The 22,931-nt window shown below is 39.3% G+C and overlaps 1 protein-coding gene across 7 annotated transcripts; it reads right to left on the reverse strand.

Moving 5' to 3' along the window:
• Window positions 1-1,429: 1,429 nt before the first annotated feature.
• Window positions 1,430-22,711, reverse strand: LOC137941447 (zinc finger protein BRUTUS-like). Of its 7 annotated transcripts, none has more exons than XR_011110405.1 (15): window positions 22,221-22,711; window positions 20,328-20,537; window positions 17,939-18,133; window positions 17,501-17,859; window positions 16,754-16,979; window positions 16,493-16,661; window positions 15,136-16,350; window positions 14,827-14,998; window positions 14,513-14,734; window positions 14,265-14,402; window positions 13,431-13,665; window positions 13,244-13,303; window positions 3,035-3,106; window positions 2,089-2,280; window positions 1,430-1,947 (listed from the first exon to the last, which is right to left on the reverse strand). XR_011110405.1 is itself a non-coding variant. In XM_068786865.1 (14 exons), exons 1-14 carry the CDS (start codon window positions 22,521-22,523, stop codon window positions 2,140-2,142), a joined length of 3,711 nt encoding a protein of 1,236 aa, XP_068642966.1. In that variant the 5' UTR covers window positions 22,524-22,711; the 3' UTR covers window positions 1,430-2,139. The 7 variants fall into 7 exon arrangements, 5 of the variants coding, with proteins under 5 accessions (XP_068642966.1, XP_068642967.1, XP_068642965.1 ...); XR_011110406.1 differs by lacking the exon at window positions 1,430-1,947 and adding an exon at window positions 1,971-1,991; XM_068786865.1 differs by having other exon boundaries at window positions 1,430-2,280; window positions 14,827-14,992.
• Window positions 22,712-22,931: the final 220 nt, after the last annotated feature.

Genomic DNA, 22,931 nt, shown 5'->3' on the forward strand with positions numbered 1-22,931 from the left:
CAAGTAAAATTGTGGTATTGTTAAAAGACATTCAAGTGTGTAGGGGTGGCATAGCTAGTAAATAAGGAGATTTTCCATAGTAATGACATAGAATTGTAATTATCAAGTTGGTGTTTATCCTCTTATATTTTTTTCCTTTTGAATCATGTAGCCCTAAGGGCATTATAGTTATTGTAAACACTTTTCCATAACAATAAAATAGAGTCTTTAAGGCATTGGGTAGAGCATTCTAGCCTCTTTCTCTTGGCTCAAATTCATCCATACTCCTCCCTTTCTTTTCCTGTTCTTTCTCTCCCTTGGTTTATTCTTTCCTCTCTCCTAAGAAGTAAATTTTCACTCTTCTCTCCTTCCCTTGAGATCTTTTGGGTTTACGTGTTAGCCCTAGAAATCAACATGTATATAGCTTGAATCTCTTCATCTATGGTAGATTTCCACCTCGGATTAGTGAAAACCTTCTCATAGCATGTAGGAATGGTGGAAGAAGACTGTGGACAAAAAAGAGACAACTTGGAGACAAGTGGTGACTGGAAACATAATGAGAGAGATAAGAGTGTAAAATAGATGACCAAAAGATGTGCATCCAAGTACCTTAGGTGCTAAGAGATAGGCAAATGAATCAGGAAACAATTTGGAGGAGGGGGTGACACATTTTAGCACACTAAAGGGCATACAGTTCATTAAAAAAAAAAAAAAAACAGTGGACTACATAAGGCAAATAAACAGGGGAACTTTCATAGACAACATAATAGTTCAAGCAACTTTTACAAGATGGTGATGTTTTTTTTTCGGATACATCATTTTGTTGAGACAAGACGGTAGATAAATGATCCTTTTTTTCCTTCCAAAATTTTTGAAAGGGAGAGAAAAAATAATCTTTTGCGTTATCAGACCGAAAGATTTTGACCTAGGTTTTAATCTGATTTTCCACCATAGCACAAAAAGAGTTGAAAATCGAAAATACCTCAACCTTGTCCTTCATCAAATATAACTATGTAACTCTCTAGTAATCGTCCATAAATATAAAAAAAATACTTAGATTGAGATATATTTGGGTCATTAACAAATCCCCACACATCCAAATGAACTAAAGTAAAAATACTAGAAGCAATAATGTTTTGCATAGGTGAAAAAACAGATTTATAGTGTTTTCCAAACTCACAAAATTTACACGACAACTATGAAACCAAATGAAGAGAAAGAATTAAACTTTTTAAATTCATTAATAAGGGATGGCCAAGCCTTTTATGCCATTTGAAAGCCTTTGTAGGAGATGATGTTTTTTTTTTAATGAAAATATTGGATTTTATACATATTATAAGTAAGAACAAAGGGTACTTTTAAAATTTATTAAAATACATGAAAGATACACTTGAAAATAGGAGGAGGAGATACTTACCTTAAAAGAGTGTTATAGGAAATATAAAAAAGAAGCAACAACTCAACAAATGTTTCTTGAAAAATGTAAAAAGTACTTTTGTACTAAGACCGTGTATCCGATCCAAACCTGCCTAGACTCCTCTCGTCACCCTATTATTGTCCTGTAAGGAGACGGAGCAAACCCATTGCCGCTTGAATTTAACCAGACACATGCGTACCCTATTTCATCCATGGCCTGAATACAAATTACATTGATGCCCTTGGGCTGTTACACAATTCATGATATCACCACAGATTTGTACCACATGAGAAATGGTAGAAACCACTAATCTTAGGTTAGGGTCCATGCCTGGGTTACATTTAACTCCCATATCACATAAGACGCAAAGAGACTTGATTCTTCAAAACACAGATGTGCTGGTTCAAGCCAAATTCACCTATCTATTGGGCGTTTAGCACCTCAGTAACTGGAGCACCTCGATTCACATTGTTCTTTGGGTACAAGTCCTTCGCACATTCTCTCTTGGTTCATTTGCTTTGGTGGCAGAAAGGGAAGACTCAGGGCAAAGTCTACACAGATTATCAGATCCAGTGGTAATATTGCTCTTCTCTTGCTAATTCAAAGAAAAATACATTCCTAGTTCAGGGCAAACGCCAATCTAGAATCATACATTTGACAGTAAAAAAAATAATGATTTCCTGTGTACTCACCAATACTATGCATTTTTACAAAGCTCAACAATGTTTATTTACACAAGGCACCTAATTTGGTGTGGAGCAAGAGGGATTCGCACTTTCATTCTTGATGACCCTGGTATTGTATGACCCACAAAACCCACATTTGTGATACAACCAATGGAAGCGAGCAGTTCCCTTTTTATCGCAATCATTGCATAGTATGTCCTGAATTATACCAACTCGACTTGATAAGGATATAGAACTACAAAGAAAATGCTGTAATGACGAAAATCAAGCAACTGGGAGAAGTCGACAGCTTAAGGCTTCTTCCATAGCAGCATATACAAGTTTGTATTGCAAAGATGTGGCTCATATAAAGGGCCTCCTCACTTGGGTTATTTCCAAGCAGAAGTCTCCTTCACCAGACCCAACTACTAGAAGCCAACCAGATCGTCACTTAAATGCTAACACATTACTTGAGAATATATCCAAAGCAAGAGTGAACTTTAGTTCACGTGGGCTGGATCTCTTTCACAGTTTCACTCAAGATGATGTCAGGAGCAGAGCTGTGGATTGGTCTTCAAAACATTTGAACCAAAATTTTATGAAAGGGATGAGGTACAAGTGTAGCAAAATCTGTCCCAACCCCACATCCTCAAGAGTGCCCTATCCTTACCCAACCCATTTAACTTGATCTTCCTTTCTTCTTCCTCGTTCCATTCTTATTTTTAAAATGTTTAGGGAGACATTAGAAGATAGTAACTTTCGGGTACCCTGCCCACACCTGTTCAAAGGGGTACCCTGTTACAATCCCAACGCTATGACCATGTGCGGATAGTTAGGATTTTTTGTAGAAAGAAACTTTGGCTGATCTAAGCGCTCAACATAAGGTATGGTTTGCTTCCCCATCAGGGATGCATTCATGCTCCATACTACATTGTATTTCCTCCAAAAAATTAATGATGAAGTTAAAGGTTACCTGACATCGGTCTCTGTATTCTTCTGGAAGCTTTTCAGCAGCTAATAGAGCATCAAGCATGCCAAAATAAACCTGGATAGAAAAATCAATGGAAAATATGAACGGTATCATCTATGTCATCTTAGACCACCATCCAATCTATAATTGACATCCAAAGCATGATTACAAGAGAAAAGCTTGAACTATAGTTCAAAAATCAACAGTAATTTAATGTTTCTCAATTCAGGATGCATATCTCCTGTAAGAAATTTCTTCTCTCTCCTCTATTTTAACATGGTATTAGAACAATCAATTTGATTGTTATGGGATTTTAGCAAGGATTTTTTCATTCTCCAAATTCTCCAAAAGAGGGATTTCACAAAATAGCTGCTGATTAAAGGTAAAGGTTAGATTTTTTTTTTTTCCTTTTACTTGGTGCCATAACCCTCTGGCTAACGAACAACTTAATGAGTTTTATGTGCCCTTTGAGGGTTGTTTCAGTTCTCCATCCCAATCCTGTGCCTGCATAAACCTTCCAAACTTGGAGTGTCTGTGTCATCATCATCAAGGCTGATGTCAGCCCTAAGTGACTTCTTCTACTACTGATTCACTTGGATTACAGTATAATAAGTGTAATCATATCAGTTGTGTTTTTGGATGCCCTAACTTTTTATCCTGTGTGGCGCACACCATATGGCAGGTTAGTGAGTATATTTTTTATTAATTTTTGATTGAATTTTATTGATGAATTGCACTCTATGCGTTATTTGGCATGCCATGAATAGTTATCATATCTGAATTGAGCGAAGTTGTCTCCTCAATGAAAGCAGAGCATTCAGAAGGCAAAGATACAATTGTTATTACTAGAGAGAAATTGAGTGGTGCAAATTATTTGACTTGGGCTAGATCACTAAAAATTTACTTGAAAGCCAAGAGGAAAGCCAAATATCTGAGGAATTGATCCCCCTTAGCCACTTACAGACAATTAGAAAGTAAAGGACAGTCAGGTTATGACCTGGTTGCTCAATAGTATGGATATAAAATTTAAAAGACAAGTCATGAATTGTCAGACTTCTAAGAAAATTTGGACCATCCTTAGTCCTAATATGCTCAAGAGAGCAACTTGTCAAGAGTACATCAGTTATACACTTAGTCGTGCGCCTTGAAGAGGGGAGATGGACCTATACTATGACTAGTTTAGATAAGTCCACAATCCATGTGGGCCCAAGTTTCTCCTTTGGTCATTGATCGGTGCATCTACACACATGTCAAGTACATTGTTAATGTTTTCCATTCTTTATCAATCCTCACGATTTAAAAAAGTAACAATGGCAGATGGTTCTCTTTCCTCTATTGATGGTGTTGAGACAATTCAGCCTACCTCCTTATCTCTAGAATCTGTTTTATTCATTCCTAAATTCTCAATTAATTTATTGTCTTCAAGTCAGCTTACAAAGTCCTTACAGCGTCTATAATTTTTTTTCCCACTTATTGTTTCTTTCAGGATATTCTGAAGAAGAAGACGATTGGTTTAGGTTGTCAGAGAAGATGCCTTTACTACTTGGAAGGTTTCTTAAATTCATCACCCTTAACACTTCAGACAGCTGACTCCTCTTTCCAGTGATACTTGAGGCTAGGACATCCATCTCCAGACAGTTGTTTCCAGTTGTTTCCAGAGTTACCTTCCATCTTGTCATTTCAATGTGATTCATGTCAACCAAGGAAACACCATAAAACCAGTTTTCCTTCTCGTCCACAACATAGTCAAAGTTTGTTTGAGTTAGTTCATTCAAATGTATACAGTCCATATTGGATTCCTAGTCTTTTCAATTATTAGTATTTTGTTTCCTTTATTGATGATTATAGTAGGTTTATGTAGGTGTATCTACTTCGGGACAAATCTGAAGTTTTTTATGTATTCCTCAACTTTTATAATGAGATAAAGAACTAATTTGGTACTTCAATTTGTGTCTTGTGTACTGATAATGAATTTGAGTTCATGAACAATACGTTTGTTTCTTTTTTTACTGCTCACGATATTCTTCACCAATCTTCATGCGTATATACACAACAAAATGGAGTTGCTGAAAGAAAATATCGTCACTGACATGAGGTTGCACACACTATAATGATTCAAATAAAGGTCCCTACACATTACTAAGGTGATGCAATTCTCACAAAGTGTTTCTTGATTAATAGGATGTCTTCCTCTATACTGGGTGGACAAATACAATTTAAAGTAATCAAGCCCGATAGTGAATTGTTTCCTCTCCACCTGCATGTATTTGGGTCTATTTGCCATGTTCATATTATTGGCTCTTCAACTGATAAATTGTCTCCCATAGTAATAAAGTGTGTTTTTCTCGAGTCCGACATTCTTAAAAGGGGTATAAGTGTTATTGACCCTCAACGAAAACATGTCTCAGTGAACGTTACCTTTTTTGAAAATGTTTTGTTCCTTCATAGTCACTTGAATCTAATGTTGTTCCTATTACGATATGTTAAAATGTATATTAAATATAATTTGTGTTCATAATTGTTATATAATTTGGGATATGTATATAGGGTTATTTGATTAGGCTTAATGGGATGAGGGGGTATTGTCTTGGGCCCATGGGCCATTTTGTAACAGGAAAACCTAAAGGATAAATACTTAATGAAAGGGGGAAAATCCCCAACGGAAACAATTTTGGATTCATCTTCGTGTGTTTCGTTTCGCCGTGAAACCAGAGAGCTACGCTCTCTCTTGTGGAGGTTTGGACTGTTCCGTCAGTCCCTTGATCTTGTTTTGTCATGGTATCAGAGCTCTGAAGAGTAATCGTCCGACGTATTTTTGTCCGACGACCTACGTGGTCCGATGAATTTTTTTTTTCTCTTTGCTTTCGGCATTGATTTCGGGCGCTGTTGGAAATACTTGTTGGGTGGTTCCGTTGCCGGACGAGTTACGGGGGTTCCGTTGGCAGGAAGGGAGTTCTCGCCGGAAGGGGAAACGAACGGCAGCGGGTTCTCGCCGGAAGGGGAAACGAAAGTGGTTGTCGGAAAGTATTCTCCGAACTCGGAAACGTTGTGGTTCCGTCGTTGGAAAAGCTCCATCTTCGTTGCCAAAGAAGCTAAAACAGGACGGGGGTTCTCGCCGGAAAACTCGCCGGAATGGGGAACGAAGGTAAGAATTTTTTTTCTCCCGCGCGTTCGTTTCGAGTGATTATTTGGCATATGGTCGTTTTGCAATTTGAGAACCTTTGGGGGCCGATTTGCAATTTCTGAAAGTTTGGGGGCCATTCTGGAATTTCTGAAAGTGCGAGGGTGCTTTTCGAATTTCTAACAGTTTGGGGGTCTAATTCGAATTTCTGTTAACCTGGGGGCAACTCTTGGATTTCTACAAGTGTAGGGGTTTATTTGCAATTTCCGAAAAGTGAAGGTATATTTGAAATTTCTTATCTTGCGGGGGTGCATCAGGAATTTTGCTAGATTCAATTTTATCATGTCAACAGACAAGTCCGATTTCGCTCCTATTCGGTTCACAGGCAAGAACTACGGTACTTGGGAATTTCAGTTCCGGTTATTTGTTCAGGGAAGAGGTTTATAGGGTCATATTGATGGGAGTGATCCGACACCTGGCAATGCTGACGCATTATCAAAATGGATCATCATGGATGCTAGAGTCATGACTTGGATACTTGGATACAAAATCGCCGCCGATATGTGGAATTACCTCCACAAGGTTTATCGTCAAACCAGCACGGCCTGTCGATTTCAAGTTGAATATGAACTTGCAAATTTCACCCAAGGCAATCGTTCGATTGACGAATATTTCTCGGGCTTCCAAAATCTATGGGCTGACTACACTGACATTGTTTACGAGGATGTCCCTGCTGCTGCTCTCTCTGTTGTGCAAGTTGTACATGACACCAGTAAACGGGATCAATTCTTGATGAAACTTCGTCCCGAGTTTGAGATTGCTCGATCACATCTGATGAATCGTCATCCGGTGCCGTCCCTAGATGCCTGTTTGAGTGAACTTCTCCGGGAGGAGCAACGCCTTACTACTCAGGCTGGCATGGAACCTCGCGTTCAGGCTGATCTCTCGGCTCTTGTAGCTTATGTACCACAAGGAAGGCCTCAGGGTCGGGACACCAGTTCTGTTCAGTGCTTCCACTGCAAGGCTTATGGTCACTTTGTTCGGGACTGCCCCAAGAAGTCGGTTCTATTCTGTAGCGACTGTAAGAAGCCGGGTCATCATATCATCGTTTGCCCTACACGACCTCCACGGAGGAAGCCTACAGCTTATCATGCATCCACCGGTACATCTAGTTCTACCACATTGCCGCCTGCCGTTTCGGTCCCTATCATTCCTGTTCCACCAACACTTGCCAGTTCCACCACTCTCACTCCTGAAATGGTACAACAGATGACCATTTTTGCCTTTTCTACTTTTGGTATCTCAGGTCAACAGAACCTTTCTACTCAACCATGGTATTTTGATTCTGGTGCCTCTAACCACATGACCAACAATGTGGTATCTCTTTCGAATGTCCGAAAGTATGATGGCAATCTGCACATCAACACTACTGATGGCAGCACTCTGCCTATCAGTGCTGTTGGTGATCTCTCTCCATCCTTAGCTGATGTCTTTGTGTCTCCTGACCTGTCAACAAACCTTTTGTTTGTTGGTCAATTGGTTGATAAAAACTGTAATGTTCAGTTTTCTCGCTTTGGCTGTGTTGTGCAGGATCAAGCGTCGAGGAAGGTGATCGCGAAGGGGCCTAGAGTGGGCAGGCTATTTCCACTTAAAGTCTTTCTATCCACTGTTATTCCATGTTCTCCTGTAATTTCTTTTGCTTGTAATGTTGTTGGATCTGGCCCTAAGTTGTGGCATAGACGTCTAGGCCACCCAAACTCAGTTGTACGTCGTACATTATTTAAATCGGTTTTATTAGGCAATCAAGATTGTACTTCTCGTGACACGTCTTTTGACTGTTCATCATATAAAATTGGCAAAAGTAAAACTCTATCATTTTCGCATCATGCCTCGCATGCCTCCCACTACTTTGACCTTATTCATAGTGATGTTTGGGGAATTGCTCCCGTTATCTCGCATGCACAAATTAAGTACTTTGTCACCTTTATTGATGACTTTAGTCGATTTACCTGGGTCTACTTCCTACGAGCTATGTTTGACGTTTTTGTCGTTTTTCAGACGTTTCTTGCACTCATTGAAACCCAGTTCTTCACTCACCTTAAAGTACTCCGCTCTGACTCTGGAGGCGAGTACATGTCGGCAGAATTCCAAGAATTTCTTCAAAACAAAGGCATTATCTCTCAACGTTCTTGTCCCTCGACACCCCAACAAAATGGTGTTGCTGAGCGCAAAAATCATCACCTTCTTGATATGGTCCGCACCCTTCTCATTGAATCATCCGTTCCTCCTAGGTTTTGGTGTGAAGCTCTCTCTACCTCCGTCCATTTAATTAACCGCCTGCCCTCGCCTGTCTTGCATCATGTCTCTCCCTTTGTTAAATTATTCGGTTATTCTCCGTCCTACACAGATCTTCGGACGTTCGGTTGTGTTTGTTTTGTGCATTTACCTGATTATGAACGACATAAACTTACAGCTCAATCCATTATGTGTGCATTTATTGGGTATGTCGGTTCTCAAAAGGGCTATGTTTGCTATGATCCTCAGGCGCATCGAGTCTGTGTTTCTTGGAATATGGTCTTCTTTGAAAACCAATATTTCTTTCCCTCTCAAGTTACACTTCCATCTACCTCTTTGTCTAGTTTGTCGAGCTTTGATGAGCCTCAACCCACTGCTTCGCTGCCCTCTCCTCCTTCTGACCTAGCGCTTGCTCCTGATCCTCCCTCTACTCCTGCTCCCCTGCATCTTCGTAGATCCACACGTAGTTCTCACCCTCCTAACCGGTATGGTTTTCCCTCCCCTGTATCTCTGGTAGCTACTTTGTCTTCTATTTCCATTCCTTCTGGATATAAACAGGCTATAGCACATGCGTATTGGCAAAAGGCCATCCAAACTGAACTACACACGCTAGAGGAGAATCACACCTGGGACATTGTGGCTTGCCCTCCTACTATTCGGCCTCTTGGAAGTAAGTGGGTCTTCTCTGTCAAGCTGCGTTCCGATGGATCGTTGGATCGGTACAAAGCCCGCCTTGTGGCCCTGGGGAACAGGCAGGAATATGGGATTGATTATGAGGAAACTTTTGCCCCAGTTGCCAAGATGACCACAGTCCGTACTATCTTAGCCATTGCAGCCTCTCAATCTTGGCCATTGCATCAGATGGATGTGAAGAATGTTTTTCTCCACGGTGATCTGCAGGAAGATGTTTATATGAAGCTTCCCTCGGGTATGTCTACATCCTCTCCTGATCACGTCTGCAAGCTACGATGTCCTTTGTATGGGCTTAAACAAGCCCCCCGGGCTTGGTTTGAGAAATTTCGTAGCACCATTATCCTCCACCGGTTTACCCAGAGTCAGTATGATTCCTCCCTCTTTTATCATAAGTCTGTTGCAGGCATGGTCATTCTCTTGGTTTATGTGGATGACATCATCATTACTGGCACCGACTCTGGACTGATTACCACGCTTCAGAAGGTGTTGCATGCCACTTTTCATATGAAGGATCTTGGACGCCTCACCTACTTAGGGCTGGAGGTCCATCACACACTCAAAGGTATTTTCTTAAACCAACATAAGTATATTCAAGATCTTATCACATTCGCTGGGTTGGAGGACACATCTTCGGTGGCTACCCCTATGGAGGTCAATGTCAAATATCGGAAAGATGAAGGGACTCTCCTTGATGATCCGACTATCTATCGACGACTAGTCGGGAGTCTCATCTACTTGACTACTACTCGCCCGGACATTTCCTATGCTGTTCATAAGGTCAGTCAGTTTATGGCATCTCCTCGACACCTTCATCTTGCGGCAGTTCAGTGCATCATCTGCTATCTGCGCGGCTCCCCTGCTCGTGGTTTATTCTTTCCTACTGGCTCCATGCTACATCTGATTGCCTACAGTGATGCTGATTGGGCAGGGTGCCCTGATACCCGTCGCTCTACTACAAGTTGGTGTATGTTTTTAGGCGATGCACTGATTTCTTGGAAATGTAAGAAACAAGATCGAGTGTCCAAGTCATCTACCGAGGCCGAGTATCGTGCTATGTCTACTGCGTGTTCTGAAGTTATTTGGCTCCGTGGTCTTCTTGCTGAGCTCCAGTTTCCTCAGCCCTCATCTACACCGCTTCATGCAGATAATACAAGTGCTATACAGATTGCAGCCAATCCGGTTTTTCATGAGCGTACCAAGCATATTGAGGTTGATTGTCACTCCATCCGCGACACTTTGGAGTGCCGGGTAATATCTCTACCGTACATTTCTTCGGATCTTCAAGTGGCCGATGTCTTCACCAAAGCATTGTCTCAATCCCGACATAATTTTTTGGTTGGCAAATTGTTGCTGGTTGACTCACCATCATCAATGTGAGGGGGGATGTTACGATATGTTAAAATGTATATTAAATATAATTTATGTTCATAATTGTTGTATAATTTGGGATATGTATATAGGGTTATTTGATTAGGCTTAATGGGATGAGGGGGTATTGTCTTGGGCCCATGGGCCATTTTGTAACAGGAAAACCTAAAGGATAAATACTTAATGAAAGGGGGAAAATCCCCAACGGAAACAATTTTGGATTCATCTTCGTGTGTTTCGTTTCGCCGTGAAACCAGAGAGTTACGCTCTCTCTTGTGGAGGTTTGGACTGTTCTGTCAGTCCCTTGATCTTGTTTTGTCAGTTCCTATGGTTGTTGATGTTGATGCTCAACTTCTTATGGAGATGTTCCAAATGATGTGTTAGTTCTTGAGAATATTTTGGGTGTCAATCAAGCCTCTATAGGATACAAGAGCCGGACACCTTCCAAGGTCATAGACGTAAGTGATTTACATCTCCCTATGTCCCTTCAAAAAGGAGTTCATACTTGTATTCAAAATGGTACCAAGTATCCGATCTCCAAATTTGTGTCTTTTGCTCATTGGTCGGAGTCCTTTAAATCCTTTGAATTATCCTTGTCCTCTTGCTCTCTTCCTTCTTTTGTGGAGGCAGCATTGTTATCACCTATTTAGAAACATGCCATGAATGCTAAGATGGAAGCCTTAACTAATAGAGGAACTTGGACATTGTGCAAGCCACCATCTGATGCAACCATAGTAGGTTGTCATTGCGTGTATGTAGTGAAACATAAAGCTGATGATTTTGTTGAGAGGTATAAGGCCAAACTTACGGTATATGAATACACGCAAATTTACGGGGTGGATGTCTTTGAGACTTTCTCCCTGTTGCCCAATTATCTTTTGTTCACCTTTTGATTTCTATCGTCATTAATCAGGATTGGCCATTATTCCAACTGGATATCAAGGACTGGCCGTTATTCCAACTAGATATCGAAAATGCCTTCTTGCACAGAAATCTAGTTAAAGAGGTCTATATGGAATAACCTCCAAGGTATATTCCTCAGGGAAGACAGGAAAAGTATGCAAGTTGCACAAAGCTATCTATGGTCTCAAAAAGAGTGGCAGAGTTGGGTTTGACAAGTTCAACAGGGTTGTGATTTTTGAGTATTCAGAGGAGTCATTGTGATCACTCTTTATTTGTGTTGAAACTGTCCTCTGGAATTGTGGTTTAGAATGTATACGTTGATCACATAGTTCTATCTGGTAGAGACAAAAATAGCATTGATGAGGTGAAAAGGCATTTGGATCAACATTTTCAGACCAAGGATCAAGGAACACCTAAATATTTTCTTGAGATTAAAGTAGCAAGAAGCAAAGTAAAGATTGCTCCTCACCCAAAGATACCATGTGACTAATATATTACAGGAGTATGGGTTGTTATGAGCTAAACTTGTGGAGACTCCAATAGAAGTTAATCATTATCAAGGATAGTGACAAGCTCATAGGAGATTGGTAGGTAAGCTTATTTATTCTATAGTGACCAGGAATGAAATAGCCTTTGTGGTGAGCATGGTGGCCAATTTATGGAACACCCAAGAAAAACTTATTTAGAAGCTGCCTTGCAAATATGGAGATACATGAAAGGTGCATCGTGAAAAAGACTTACATGAGCCACAGTCATTTGTAAATTAAGGATATTCAGACATTGATTACATCAAGTCCAAATTAGATAGAAAATCAAATTCTGGATATTGTGTATATGTTGAAGGTAACTTAGTGAGTTGGTAGAGAAAGAAGGCAAAATGTAATTGCTTGTTCAAGTGTAGAGGTTGAGTATAGAGCAATGGCTCATATGGTCAATGAACTTCTGTGAGTGAAATCTGTGATAAAATAATTGGGCTTTCCTACTACAGAGGTTATGACAGTGTAATGGGACAATTAAGCTACCATCTTCATCGTAAGAAATCTAGTATTTCATGAAAGAACTAAACATATGGAGATAGATTGTCACGTTATCATAGATGCTTTGATGAATGGAGCCATGGTCACTTCCTATGTCAAGACTACAGATCAAGTTGGTGATGTTTTTACTAAAGCACTAGGAAAACCAGATCATGAGAATTTTTATAACAAACTGAGGCTTCTAGATATAGACAACCAACATAATGGGGAGAGTTAAACTTGTAAGTGTCGAGGGTATTTTGGGTATTCTACATGGTTTTCCCCTCTAGGGTTAGGAGAGTATTTGTCTGTTTATGATGTACATTGGGTTCAATTTTTAGGTTTATATGATGTATATGCTAGGAGATATTGAGTGTAGATGAGCATTTATGTCATTTTACTAAGTTTTCACTTAAGTGACCAAGTTAATAAAGTGGGAGGCCGAATTTTGACCTATTGAGAAGTGTGTCACACAATGCAGCATTTCTAAAAAAAAAAAAATCTCTCTTTTTTCTTCTTTCTGCCTCCCCTATTTTCATAATTTATCTTATTTTTATAGTTATCTTTCTTGTCAGTTATTAATAATTTTTTTTTGAAAGAAGACAAATAAAGCCTTTCTTAAAAAAAGGGCAAATAAAAGGAAAATATAGATAAGCAGCATTGAGCAAGAAAAAAAAAGGGCTAACACTTGTGTATTTATTTTTCACCTAGACACTTTTTCTATATCTCAATATAACTGAATTATTTAACGTAAAGCAAATTGCAAAGATGAACATCAAGAAGCAGCTGAGACAGATAAGCAAAGATAAGCCTTACCGCCATATTTCCCAAGGACTTGCTACAAATTGGACATGTGTAGTGACTGCACGTATAGGCCTAAAAATAACAGAAAAACAAAGTTAGGTAAAGACCCCTCAGCCCATTTTTCCAATTGAGACAATAAGGGTTCACAAATATTGTTTTCCCATGATGTGAAACAGAACTGTGGACACGAAGTGATAACCTGAAAACAGGCTGAATGCATATAATGGCCGCAAGGTAGTGCTCTTACGATTGCACTTGATGTGAAAAGAAAGTCACAACATATGGGGCAGTTTGTCTCTAGACCTTTTTCCAGACATGTGTGCTCAACCAGCTGTCTGCTCAAACAACAATTGCATGTCATGCAGTGGAAGAATTCTGTGCCAAGTCCATTCCCAAGCCGGCATAAATTGCAAAATGGGCAATGATAGACTGTCCTGAAAGAATGCAACATATATCAACGGATGTCAAGATGAAATCAGGAAAACCACCAAGTCTTGACTACATGAAAAAACAACGGAGTATATAACAGTTTTATAAATTGATTTAATATCATTCTTCAGACATCAGCTAAGGATGTTTCAAATGAATGCTGCTACATTGGTATTTCTATGCATATGCCCATAGCTCACCATTCAGATTATTCATTAAGATGCTGGCAAGTTAAATCTATTGGTAAGGTATCAAGTACATTGTGAGACTGACGGGTGAAGATATCAATGAGGAGAGTTACTTGGATAAACATGTCAATGTAACAATCATTTTTTTTGTTTTGCGCTGCAAATGAATGACTACTAAACAGTCCATGAGAAAGGAGCACACTAGGGTTTTCAAGGCAACATAGAGCAAAGACTAACAAGCAAACCCACCCCACCCCCTTTCCCTACCTCTACAAACATACTTAGATTAAAGACTTCATAGATTTCTAAGCATCAAAGTTTACAACAGTACTCCCAAAAGTTACAAATTTGTGTACAGATTGGAGGCTAAGAATGCTCAGGTAAATATAAATAAGAATTTATGACAAGAATAACACCTTTCATCATCAAAAAATTTGCATATGCTACAATAGTATTTTGCCATTGAAAATTCCTCACAGGAAGGAGTCTTGCAAAAAGGTCCAATTGGTTGAATCTTCAGACAACGCATACACATCATTTCTTGAGTGACTTTTCTGAAAAGACAAAAAGAGGATTAGAAACTCAACAATACATGATATACCTGGACATCAAACTACGAACCCTTTCTTTTCTGCCAGAAGAAATGCAGAAGAAGTTAAAGTACCTATCCATGGAGTGATCGCTCACATTATCATGGCAAAATCTGCAAGTGAACAATTTGTTACAGCAAACAGCCAGGAGCTTGCAGTTTCTCTTGTAATGCTCACACCCAAAATCTTGTTTATCTGCATCTCGATATGATGGAGAACATCCAAATATTTCTTCATGACAAGTAGTTTCCCCAGCTATTTCCTGAGGTAATTTCTGTTGAGCAGCTATCCAGCGACTGAAGTACAGCCCATTATATTTTCCAAGTCATTCTTATGAAGTAACTAGATATGTAGCAAAACATACAGCATAAGAATAAGGTGAACAAACCTAGTCATAAGATTTTGTATTAGATATGCCTTCCTCCGCGGATCAAGTGTAGGATCTCGGGAAACTTTTCTTATCTCTGACTCAAGCTCATTCTGATTCATCCGGAAAATATCTTTCCAGCCTGGCTTGAACATTTGATCACTGTGATCCAAATTGTCTTGGATATCTGTACCTAGACCATTGGTGAATAAAGGTTCAAGAAACACAAGTAGCCCATAGAAAACCTTTAAAAGGGAGCTTTGACTTAAGATCGAATTCACTAAAGTGCACATGTAAGAGAAAGTAATTAGAGGAAAAGCAGCATCAAACCTTCAAGAGAGACACTGCTCCCAGTTGCATTCTGTGCTGAGGCAATGGGATCTCCTTTCCACCATTCGTTAAGCCACTCATTAAACATGGTATTCTTTGTAGCCTGCCTCCAAGTGTCCATCATTTTGTTTTGCTCCTCTTGGGTTAGGGCAGCAGTTACCCATGGTAGCATTGATTGAAGTACTTCTGCTCCTGTTGTCCCAATTATACGTCCAACAATTTTATCTTGTTCTTCTACAGAGAAATGGAGGTCAAACAATGGCCACAGCTCAAGCTCTTCCCTGAAAATATGGTGGTCTAGGGTAACACGGATGGATTTACACATGCCTTGAAGTTTTGTCGCCATTTCATTGTACTCTTTCAATAAGTTATTATTAAAACGATCATCATAAGAATTGTTCAAGGCCTCATGCAGTTGAGAAAGCTCAGAAAGAACAGCAGATATATCTTCAAACAATTTCTCCTCCTGCTTGTGGTCAAGAGTGTATGAGTGGCTTACATTATGAAGAGACTCTTTGGATTCCAAAGCTGGGAAAACAATCTCATCTTCAGCATTACTATGTGCTCTATATAATCCCCATAAGAGTCGAAATCTTCCATTGAACTTCCTAAAAAAGGACTCATCATGGCCTGTAAGTTTCCCAGATTCCACATCCAAATATTCCAGATCTTTGCTAATGGCTTTGTGGAATTTAAATATGGTGTCAATGGGCCTTGGTGCCTGGCCCAGGCTAGGGGAGCTAGCATCTGTTTCCCAGATAAAAAGACTGGAATTAAGAGATGGAGCTGATGACAAGTTATAAGACAGGGAGCGTAAAGACTTTGTGGAGGTGAGAGAGCTTAGTCCTAAATTATTGCGATTTACTCCCAAACCAGGGACGCAACAAGTTTCACTCCGACAAGATTGTCTTTGAGTAGCTGGAGTTTCTGTTTTATCATCTGAAGATGTGCTCTCAGACAATTTCAAAAAATTTCCACGTTTAACAGGTCTTGCACCATCATCAAGTGATAATTCTTCCTGGCTGTACAATCGAGATGCACATATACATACAGATGGAGTAAAACCTTCTGTTTTATTCAGTTTTCTAACCTGACAACAACCACTGGTGCTAGATGACAAACATGTGAAATTTCCTGACTTAGAGATGTCCTGGAGACGTCCTTTGCATGCCCAACCAGAGAAAAGTGTAACCAGCGCGCTGTCAGATGCTGGAGCTGCATCATATAGCAAACAATTAGAATCTACTACATTTAAGGTATACCAAAAATAAGAAATTTTCAAAGAGCAAGATCTGGATTTATGATCAATGGTACAATTTTCGGACTGTTATTAAACGAGGAAAGACGGTTACAGAACCTGCCAATTGCATGTTTTGAAGAAAAGACTTGGCCTCTTCTTCACTCAGTGAACCCGCAAGCCATGGTAATACACGCTCCACCAGTTTCAAGGGCATTACACACAAACTTTCATATAGAAGTTTCCGCTGTTTTTTAAAACTAAAATGCTGCCTGGCAAGAGGTAGAACCTAGAAGGGATGAAAGACTGATTACTTATCTATTCCACATGACAAGGCAAACTAAGAGGGTTTCATTGACTAACCAAACTAAAGTGCCTAACCTGGACCTCCTCATCATGAAAGTGCTTCTGGATGGTGTCCATTATCTGATCAGCATGTGAACATAGGTTGGAATAAAACTCAGCAGATGTTGAACTGGCTCCTGCAATCTGAATGCTTTCAATCAAGCATCTAAACTTGTCAAATTGACTTTCTTCTTCAGCATGCTCCTTGGCAAAGGAGAGTTCCCCATCCACTGCAGGGAATATTATTCTATCCTCAGCTATACTGCAGGCAGATAACCACAAAAGATAATTATTATTCACAGAAATGTCACAATGAATAGGATTGCATACGATGCACTCTCGTCTCGATGGAACTTCATTAAATAGCAAGCCATCTCACCAAAAGGATAAACCAAGAAGGTCCCAACTGGTCAAAGTAAAAACAAGAAATAAAGCTATGACATGGATAAACAATGGCTCAAAAAGGCACATCATATCTCGTCTTTGCAATGAACATAAAAACAAGACTTTATGCATAACACCAAAAAACTTGTGGCCAAGCAACAAGGGTGGCTTGCTATGGAAAAGGCCCAGACATTATTAGACTACAAGTGTCCATGCCATAACAGGTGCGTACAAACTGCCTATAATCAAGCTGCATCTTCCTCTTATCACAACCTAGTCATAGAATTTGTGCATAACAGGGTTTTCTTACACAAACCAGTCAGTACATGTGATTACCTGATTGGTCTACATACAGTGAAATGAAATATTTGACCAGATAAAAAAGGACGAAATACACACCTATGGAATATGCATACTTCAGAAATAAACTGCAGCCTTTCATTGAACATTGACAAATTGGAGAAGTCACCTGAAAGTTGAATCTTTCTAGCCTCGCCTGCAATGTCTTTCAGTTCCAATTTTATAGCCTTATGCCAATGCAGTATCTCATCTATTGGATGGGGCCCAGATGCTTCAGGAGCCAATTCCAAATGTTTCCGTTTCCCAATCTTTGAATACTCACATGCACACCTCCCATAGTCAGTCTGATCAAGTGACTTTTCAGGCCCAGAAGCAGTATCGCATTGAAGCTTAGGCTCCTTTTTTGCACAGTTAACTGTTTCATCGGAATTTTTTCCTTCTATCCAGGTGAATATAACCTTCATTTTTCACAACTCAACCAATGAATTAAATAAAATACGGTAAAAGAAAATATCTTTGATCAGAGGAAATTCATACCTGTTGAAGTAGTCTTTCTTCTGGTACTATCTTGCACAAACATTTCAACATATCCTGATGCTCCTCAGAGGTAATACAAGATGAAAGCCAGGGAAGGAACTCTGCCATCATATTGACAGGAATACTACAAAGGAACTGCCAAACTAATGCAGCTTGCTCATTGAATGAAAATTTTTCAATGAGCAAGGGCAAGACCTGTAAAGAAATAAACACAAGTATATTATTCCAATAAGTCAGAATTCAAATTTCAGAAAGATGTCTTGATAAATTTCTGCTCTTTTTTTCAATATTTTACTTATTCATTAAACTTGTTAGCATGAAGTAAACAAAATTCTTAGAAGATAAGAAAGACAGGATCATGAAATTTACAAATGCAAAGACCAATACAAAAGATTTTCCTAGCAATGCCTAAAATTAGGTAAAATGCAGAGACCAAACTTAGATAGGATACCAGATCTTGAAAAGAGACTTTAGTGTGTTTTGTTCTGTAAAATAAGAAAATACTGAAACCTAGGATGACATCAAGCCAGAGAGAGCAAGGCCAGAAGTTTATTTGACATAAATTTTAAGTATAGAATGTACAATACAATTACCAAATTGCCCTCACTAACAATTTCCTAAACTTGTCACTTAAGTGACAGAAATACCCTTAATTAAAGACAGACATCAGAAACATCATTAAATTACAATTTTTGAAGCAAAAACCCACTCAAAGCGATAGAAGTTCAATTGTTTATCATAATCAAATGCAGAAAAAAAGGAAAAGAAAAAAGTATATATCGTTGAATTCAGCTCTCTCCATTCTGGCATGATTTTTAGATTGGAGATGGTTGCCTGGCCACCTCATTCCCTAAAATATTTCATGCAGTAAGTAACCCCCTTGTGAGTGTAAAAGATCATATGAAAAGCAAAACAATCGTTGCTCTTGAAATCTCAACCTTAGAAGAGCTCTAGCTCTCATCGAATAGAAATCTCTTCAGGCAGTGGCTCTCCTTTCCCTTCTGGAAATCAAATTTGTCACAGGTTGGGGATGGACATTATGGTGTGGGACAAAGACCCTTTGTGATCTTACACTGTGACATCTCAATGCACCTTTCTCTATAACAATAATTCCAGAGCCACCCTGCATGAGGTGTCATTCTGACCCTGCCCAAAGTTACACATGTCCATAGTGTGCCACTAAGGAGAAAAGCCTCACTGCAAACCAGTCTCCAAGAGGGATCAAGTTCAGGATAACCAAACATGTAAACTTTGTGCCACCCAACGCAAGTTCACCACCCGCCACCTCCTCCTCCATTACCCCATCACTCAACAAGTATGGGCAATATTCACTCTCAAATTTGGACTTCAATCTTGCTTCCCCCTACCCTCTCTCTCTCTCTCCTTCTCTCTTAATAGGTGCTTTGGAGCAAATGGGCAAATCATTATGGCATCTCATCTTTGCTACGGTTTCATGGAATATCTGGAATGAGCAGAAGAAAAGAAATCTTCGAAGGTAAACAAACATATCTACGAGGTATAATAGAAAAAAAAATGCACTGTATCCTTTTCTAGGCAAGCAAATGGAAAGATTCTTTCCATCTACCCAGCTCCATTATAAGAAGAAACTGGTGATCAATCATTGGTTCGACCCTGCATCATTGCTTGGGAAACTCCCCCAGACCGATGGCTTAAACTCAATTGTAATGAAGATGAAGATGAAGATGAAGAAAGAAGCCATATTAGAGTCAAAGAAGCCTTGTCAAAGAGAAATTTTAACTAGCCCAAGAACCCACATAGGATCTCAAAGGTTATGCAATTGTTCAAATTTTTTTTTTTTTTTAAAAACAAGGCTATAAAAAATCTTAAAATCCTTTTCATTCTCTATACTAAGTTTACTATCTTTTTTTTTTTTTATGACAATGAGAAAAGAATTCCATTAAGAGAGTTTGCAGAGGAGACATAAGTACAATCATGAATATATCCTCATTAGAGGATACATGAACTGAGACTAAAATTGCCACATGTTACTTTGTTTTATCACTTCCCAGTACAGAAATAGGGAAGAAGGAAAGACACCATCAGATATCCAAAGGCCTAGCCAGATTCTCAATAAAACATGGAAGATAATCTCCAAGACGTGTCTAACAACTTTGTGCACCATCTTATGCCGTGGCAGCATCCAAAGTCAACTCCTATCAGGTATTCAAGTCTTTTACAGCGGTTGTGTATTAAAACAAGGCAAGCAGAGAAAAAAGCTGAGTATAGTACATTAATGCAAATTGAATATGTGTTCACAATTCACATAATGCTAAGGTTGTTTCAATTGTCACCAATCACTGCACAAACAATTTATGAGTACAAGATATTGAAAAAACTGATAACATCCTTCACTCGCAAATGCAAGTACCTGCTCCTCTTCCTTGGACATATGTTGACTAAGTGATGTTTGAATGGCTCCAGTACAGGAAGCCAGCTCCCTCCGGAAACATTCATCAATTTGCACATTTGAATTTAGCAACTCAAACAACTGATCAAAAAGTTCACTTTCTCCTTTGTGTTCAAGGGAGTAAGTCCTGGCCACATTCTTCACTCGTAGATCAAGTGCTGGGAAAATTACCTGCAGTTACCATAAACGAACGAATGTCATTATTCCTTTTGCAAAACAGTGATAGAAGTTTTTTTTAAACGAAAAACTATCCAATAGAAGGAAAACACAACCCACAAATAGTGAACAGAATGTGAGACAAAGGTAAAAGCCAACAAGAAGATGGGAATTCAAGAACTGAAGGAATTTCATGTGTTTCTTTCCAATAAATTCTTACGGCTAAACAAATATATCTTAAATTATCAAATGATAGAAAGAGAGATCGTGTTTATGGCTCTATGGCCAGAGTGACCCCCCACCAAAATTGTAGAAAAAATCTACTCAAAACAAGTAACTGACGAGCACTATATTTAAGCCCAAATGTAAGTACATACAAAAGGAAATCAATGTAAAGCCACCTAGATCATATCTAAGTTGAAAATTCAGCTAAATCTGCATTAGAAAGTCAGAAAAAGAGTGGGGGAAGCATATTAGATAGAAAAATTTACAATGAAAGGCACTCCATCGTTGAAGGTGAGATGGAGAAATAGATGGATTACATTTTCATTTTTTCTATTACAACGCTCACAAATTTGGTTTTCAATTGTGCCTCCACTTCTATGAAACTGATCATTCTGAGGATATTATCCTATGTTGCCCACCAAATTATGTACAAGATTCTTTTGCAGCACCAGGATATTGCAGGAGATGACATTTGAGAAAACTTCCAATTGAGGTGGCAAACAAGCTCAAAGCATTGAGAGAAGGTTTGTTTGGTATGGTGCCAACTCAAATTCCAAATAACACCTAGTACACTAGAATGAACATTAAGCATGTAAAACAAATGAACATGACAACCCCTAACCATTTTATTGAGGAAATTAGGGAGTGGAAGGAACAATGCCTGAAGGAATGTCAAAATTGAAACCCAAATTCATGTCATAATTAATCAGGACAGTGGCAGCTACAACAAGAACAGGAAGCATGTCTCTAACAAATAAGTTGTGCATGACCAGAAAGGTCAAACCACAACACTACTTATAAGTTGGATGAAGTAAATCCTACAAGCTTGATTTGGTTTGCTATGTAAACTTGAGGTCATTACAAATCATATAACTTATAAAGTTGGAATTTCAAAGAAAAAGTAACTCAAAACAGACATTTCGCCTTCAAAGTAGTACCACACCATCACTTAAAAGCAGAACGAAGGGAGGAAAAAAGAATGATCTCTCTGTCTCTCTCTCTCTCTCCAATTTCCGAAAAAATAGAAATCAACATTCGATTAATTCGGTGTTTATAGAAAAACAAAATTCCTACGTCCTGTTCGCACAATATCATCAGTAACCTACACAATTCAAAAACATAATGTTACCAAATATCTAATTAGAGTGCAATTTCAACCTCACTGGGTTCATTATCATTAAAAAACAATACCAGTAAGACCTGGCGACGCAAGAAAGACGGGCCACTAGATCCTACAGATCCAAGTTGCCATTAAAAAGAGAAGCAAAAAAAAAAAAAAACACAAAAAAATGAAAGACCCACGCAGCAGCCAGGGGCGCCTCAACTCGGCCAAAAAACTCTGAAAATGCATTTGAGTGTTCCTGATTCTAGTATACGCTAAAGTTACTGAATTTCGCAGCTATTTCCAGTGAAACGAAGAAACAGCTAAGAGTTCACCAATTAAGAAGAAGAAAACTTGAACGAAAGTCTTGCCTCGTCTTCAGCATTACAGTGATGCTTGTATATCGTACGCAAGAAATGGCAACGGTCGGACAACGGCCGGATATTGTCGCCGCTTTCGGTGACAAAGGCAATGGCAGCACGATGAAGCCCATCGAGCTCAGACCGGATTGCTTTGTGGAAGAAAATAAAGATAGAGATTGGCGATTGGAGGGCAGAATTTTTCCAGCAACACTTAGAAGATGAAGAGGACGAACTTTCCACGGGGCTGGCGGGAGCCGCCATCAGAGGAAGAACTCCATCTCTATGCTGCAGCCCGGTTAATGGCGTCGCCATTTGGTAACAGAATTACATAACAAAATTCAAAGCATTTGATCTGGATGACCCCTACGAAACAGGGTTAATAATCTCTCTGTCGCTCTCTCGCTCTCTGTTTTTCTCGATAACTCTACGCTTCTCTTCTTTTGCTCTCGTATTTTCCAACGACAGGCAGAGCGAGCCAAGAAAATTCGGTGACAATTTTTTTAATTTTGGTTTCGGCTTTTTCACCGCGAATGGTAAGGGGAAGTACTTTTATAGTCGATGACACGTGGTAATCGCCTCCACGTTGGTACGTTCCGGAACACGTAGACAACTGTGGTGAATCCATGGTTTTCGTAGCACACGGAGATAAGCGCAACGAATCCCCCCCACCCCCTACTCTACCCAGTCTGCTTCATCCACACCAAGCCTCCATGAACGAAT

Source organism: Aristolochia californica, unplaced genomic scaffold, assembly GCF_029961685.1.
Source record: "Aristolochia californica isolate CCGP_79_NKW_82.1479 unplaced genomic scaffold, dmAriCali1.0.hap1 SCAF_9, whole genome shotgun sequence".
Classification (NCBI taxonomy): domain Eukaryota; kingdom Viridiplantae; phylum Streptophyta; class Magnoliopsida; order Piperales; family Aristolochiaceae; genus Aristolochia; species Aristolochia californica.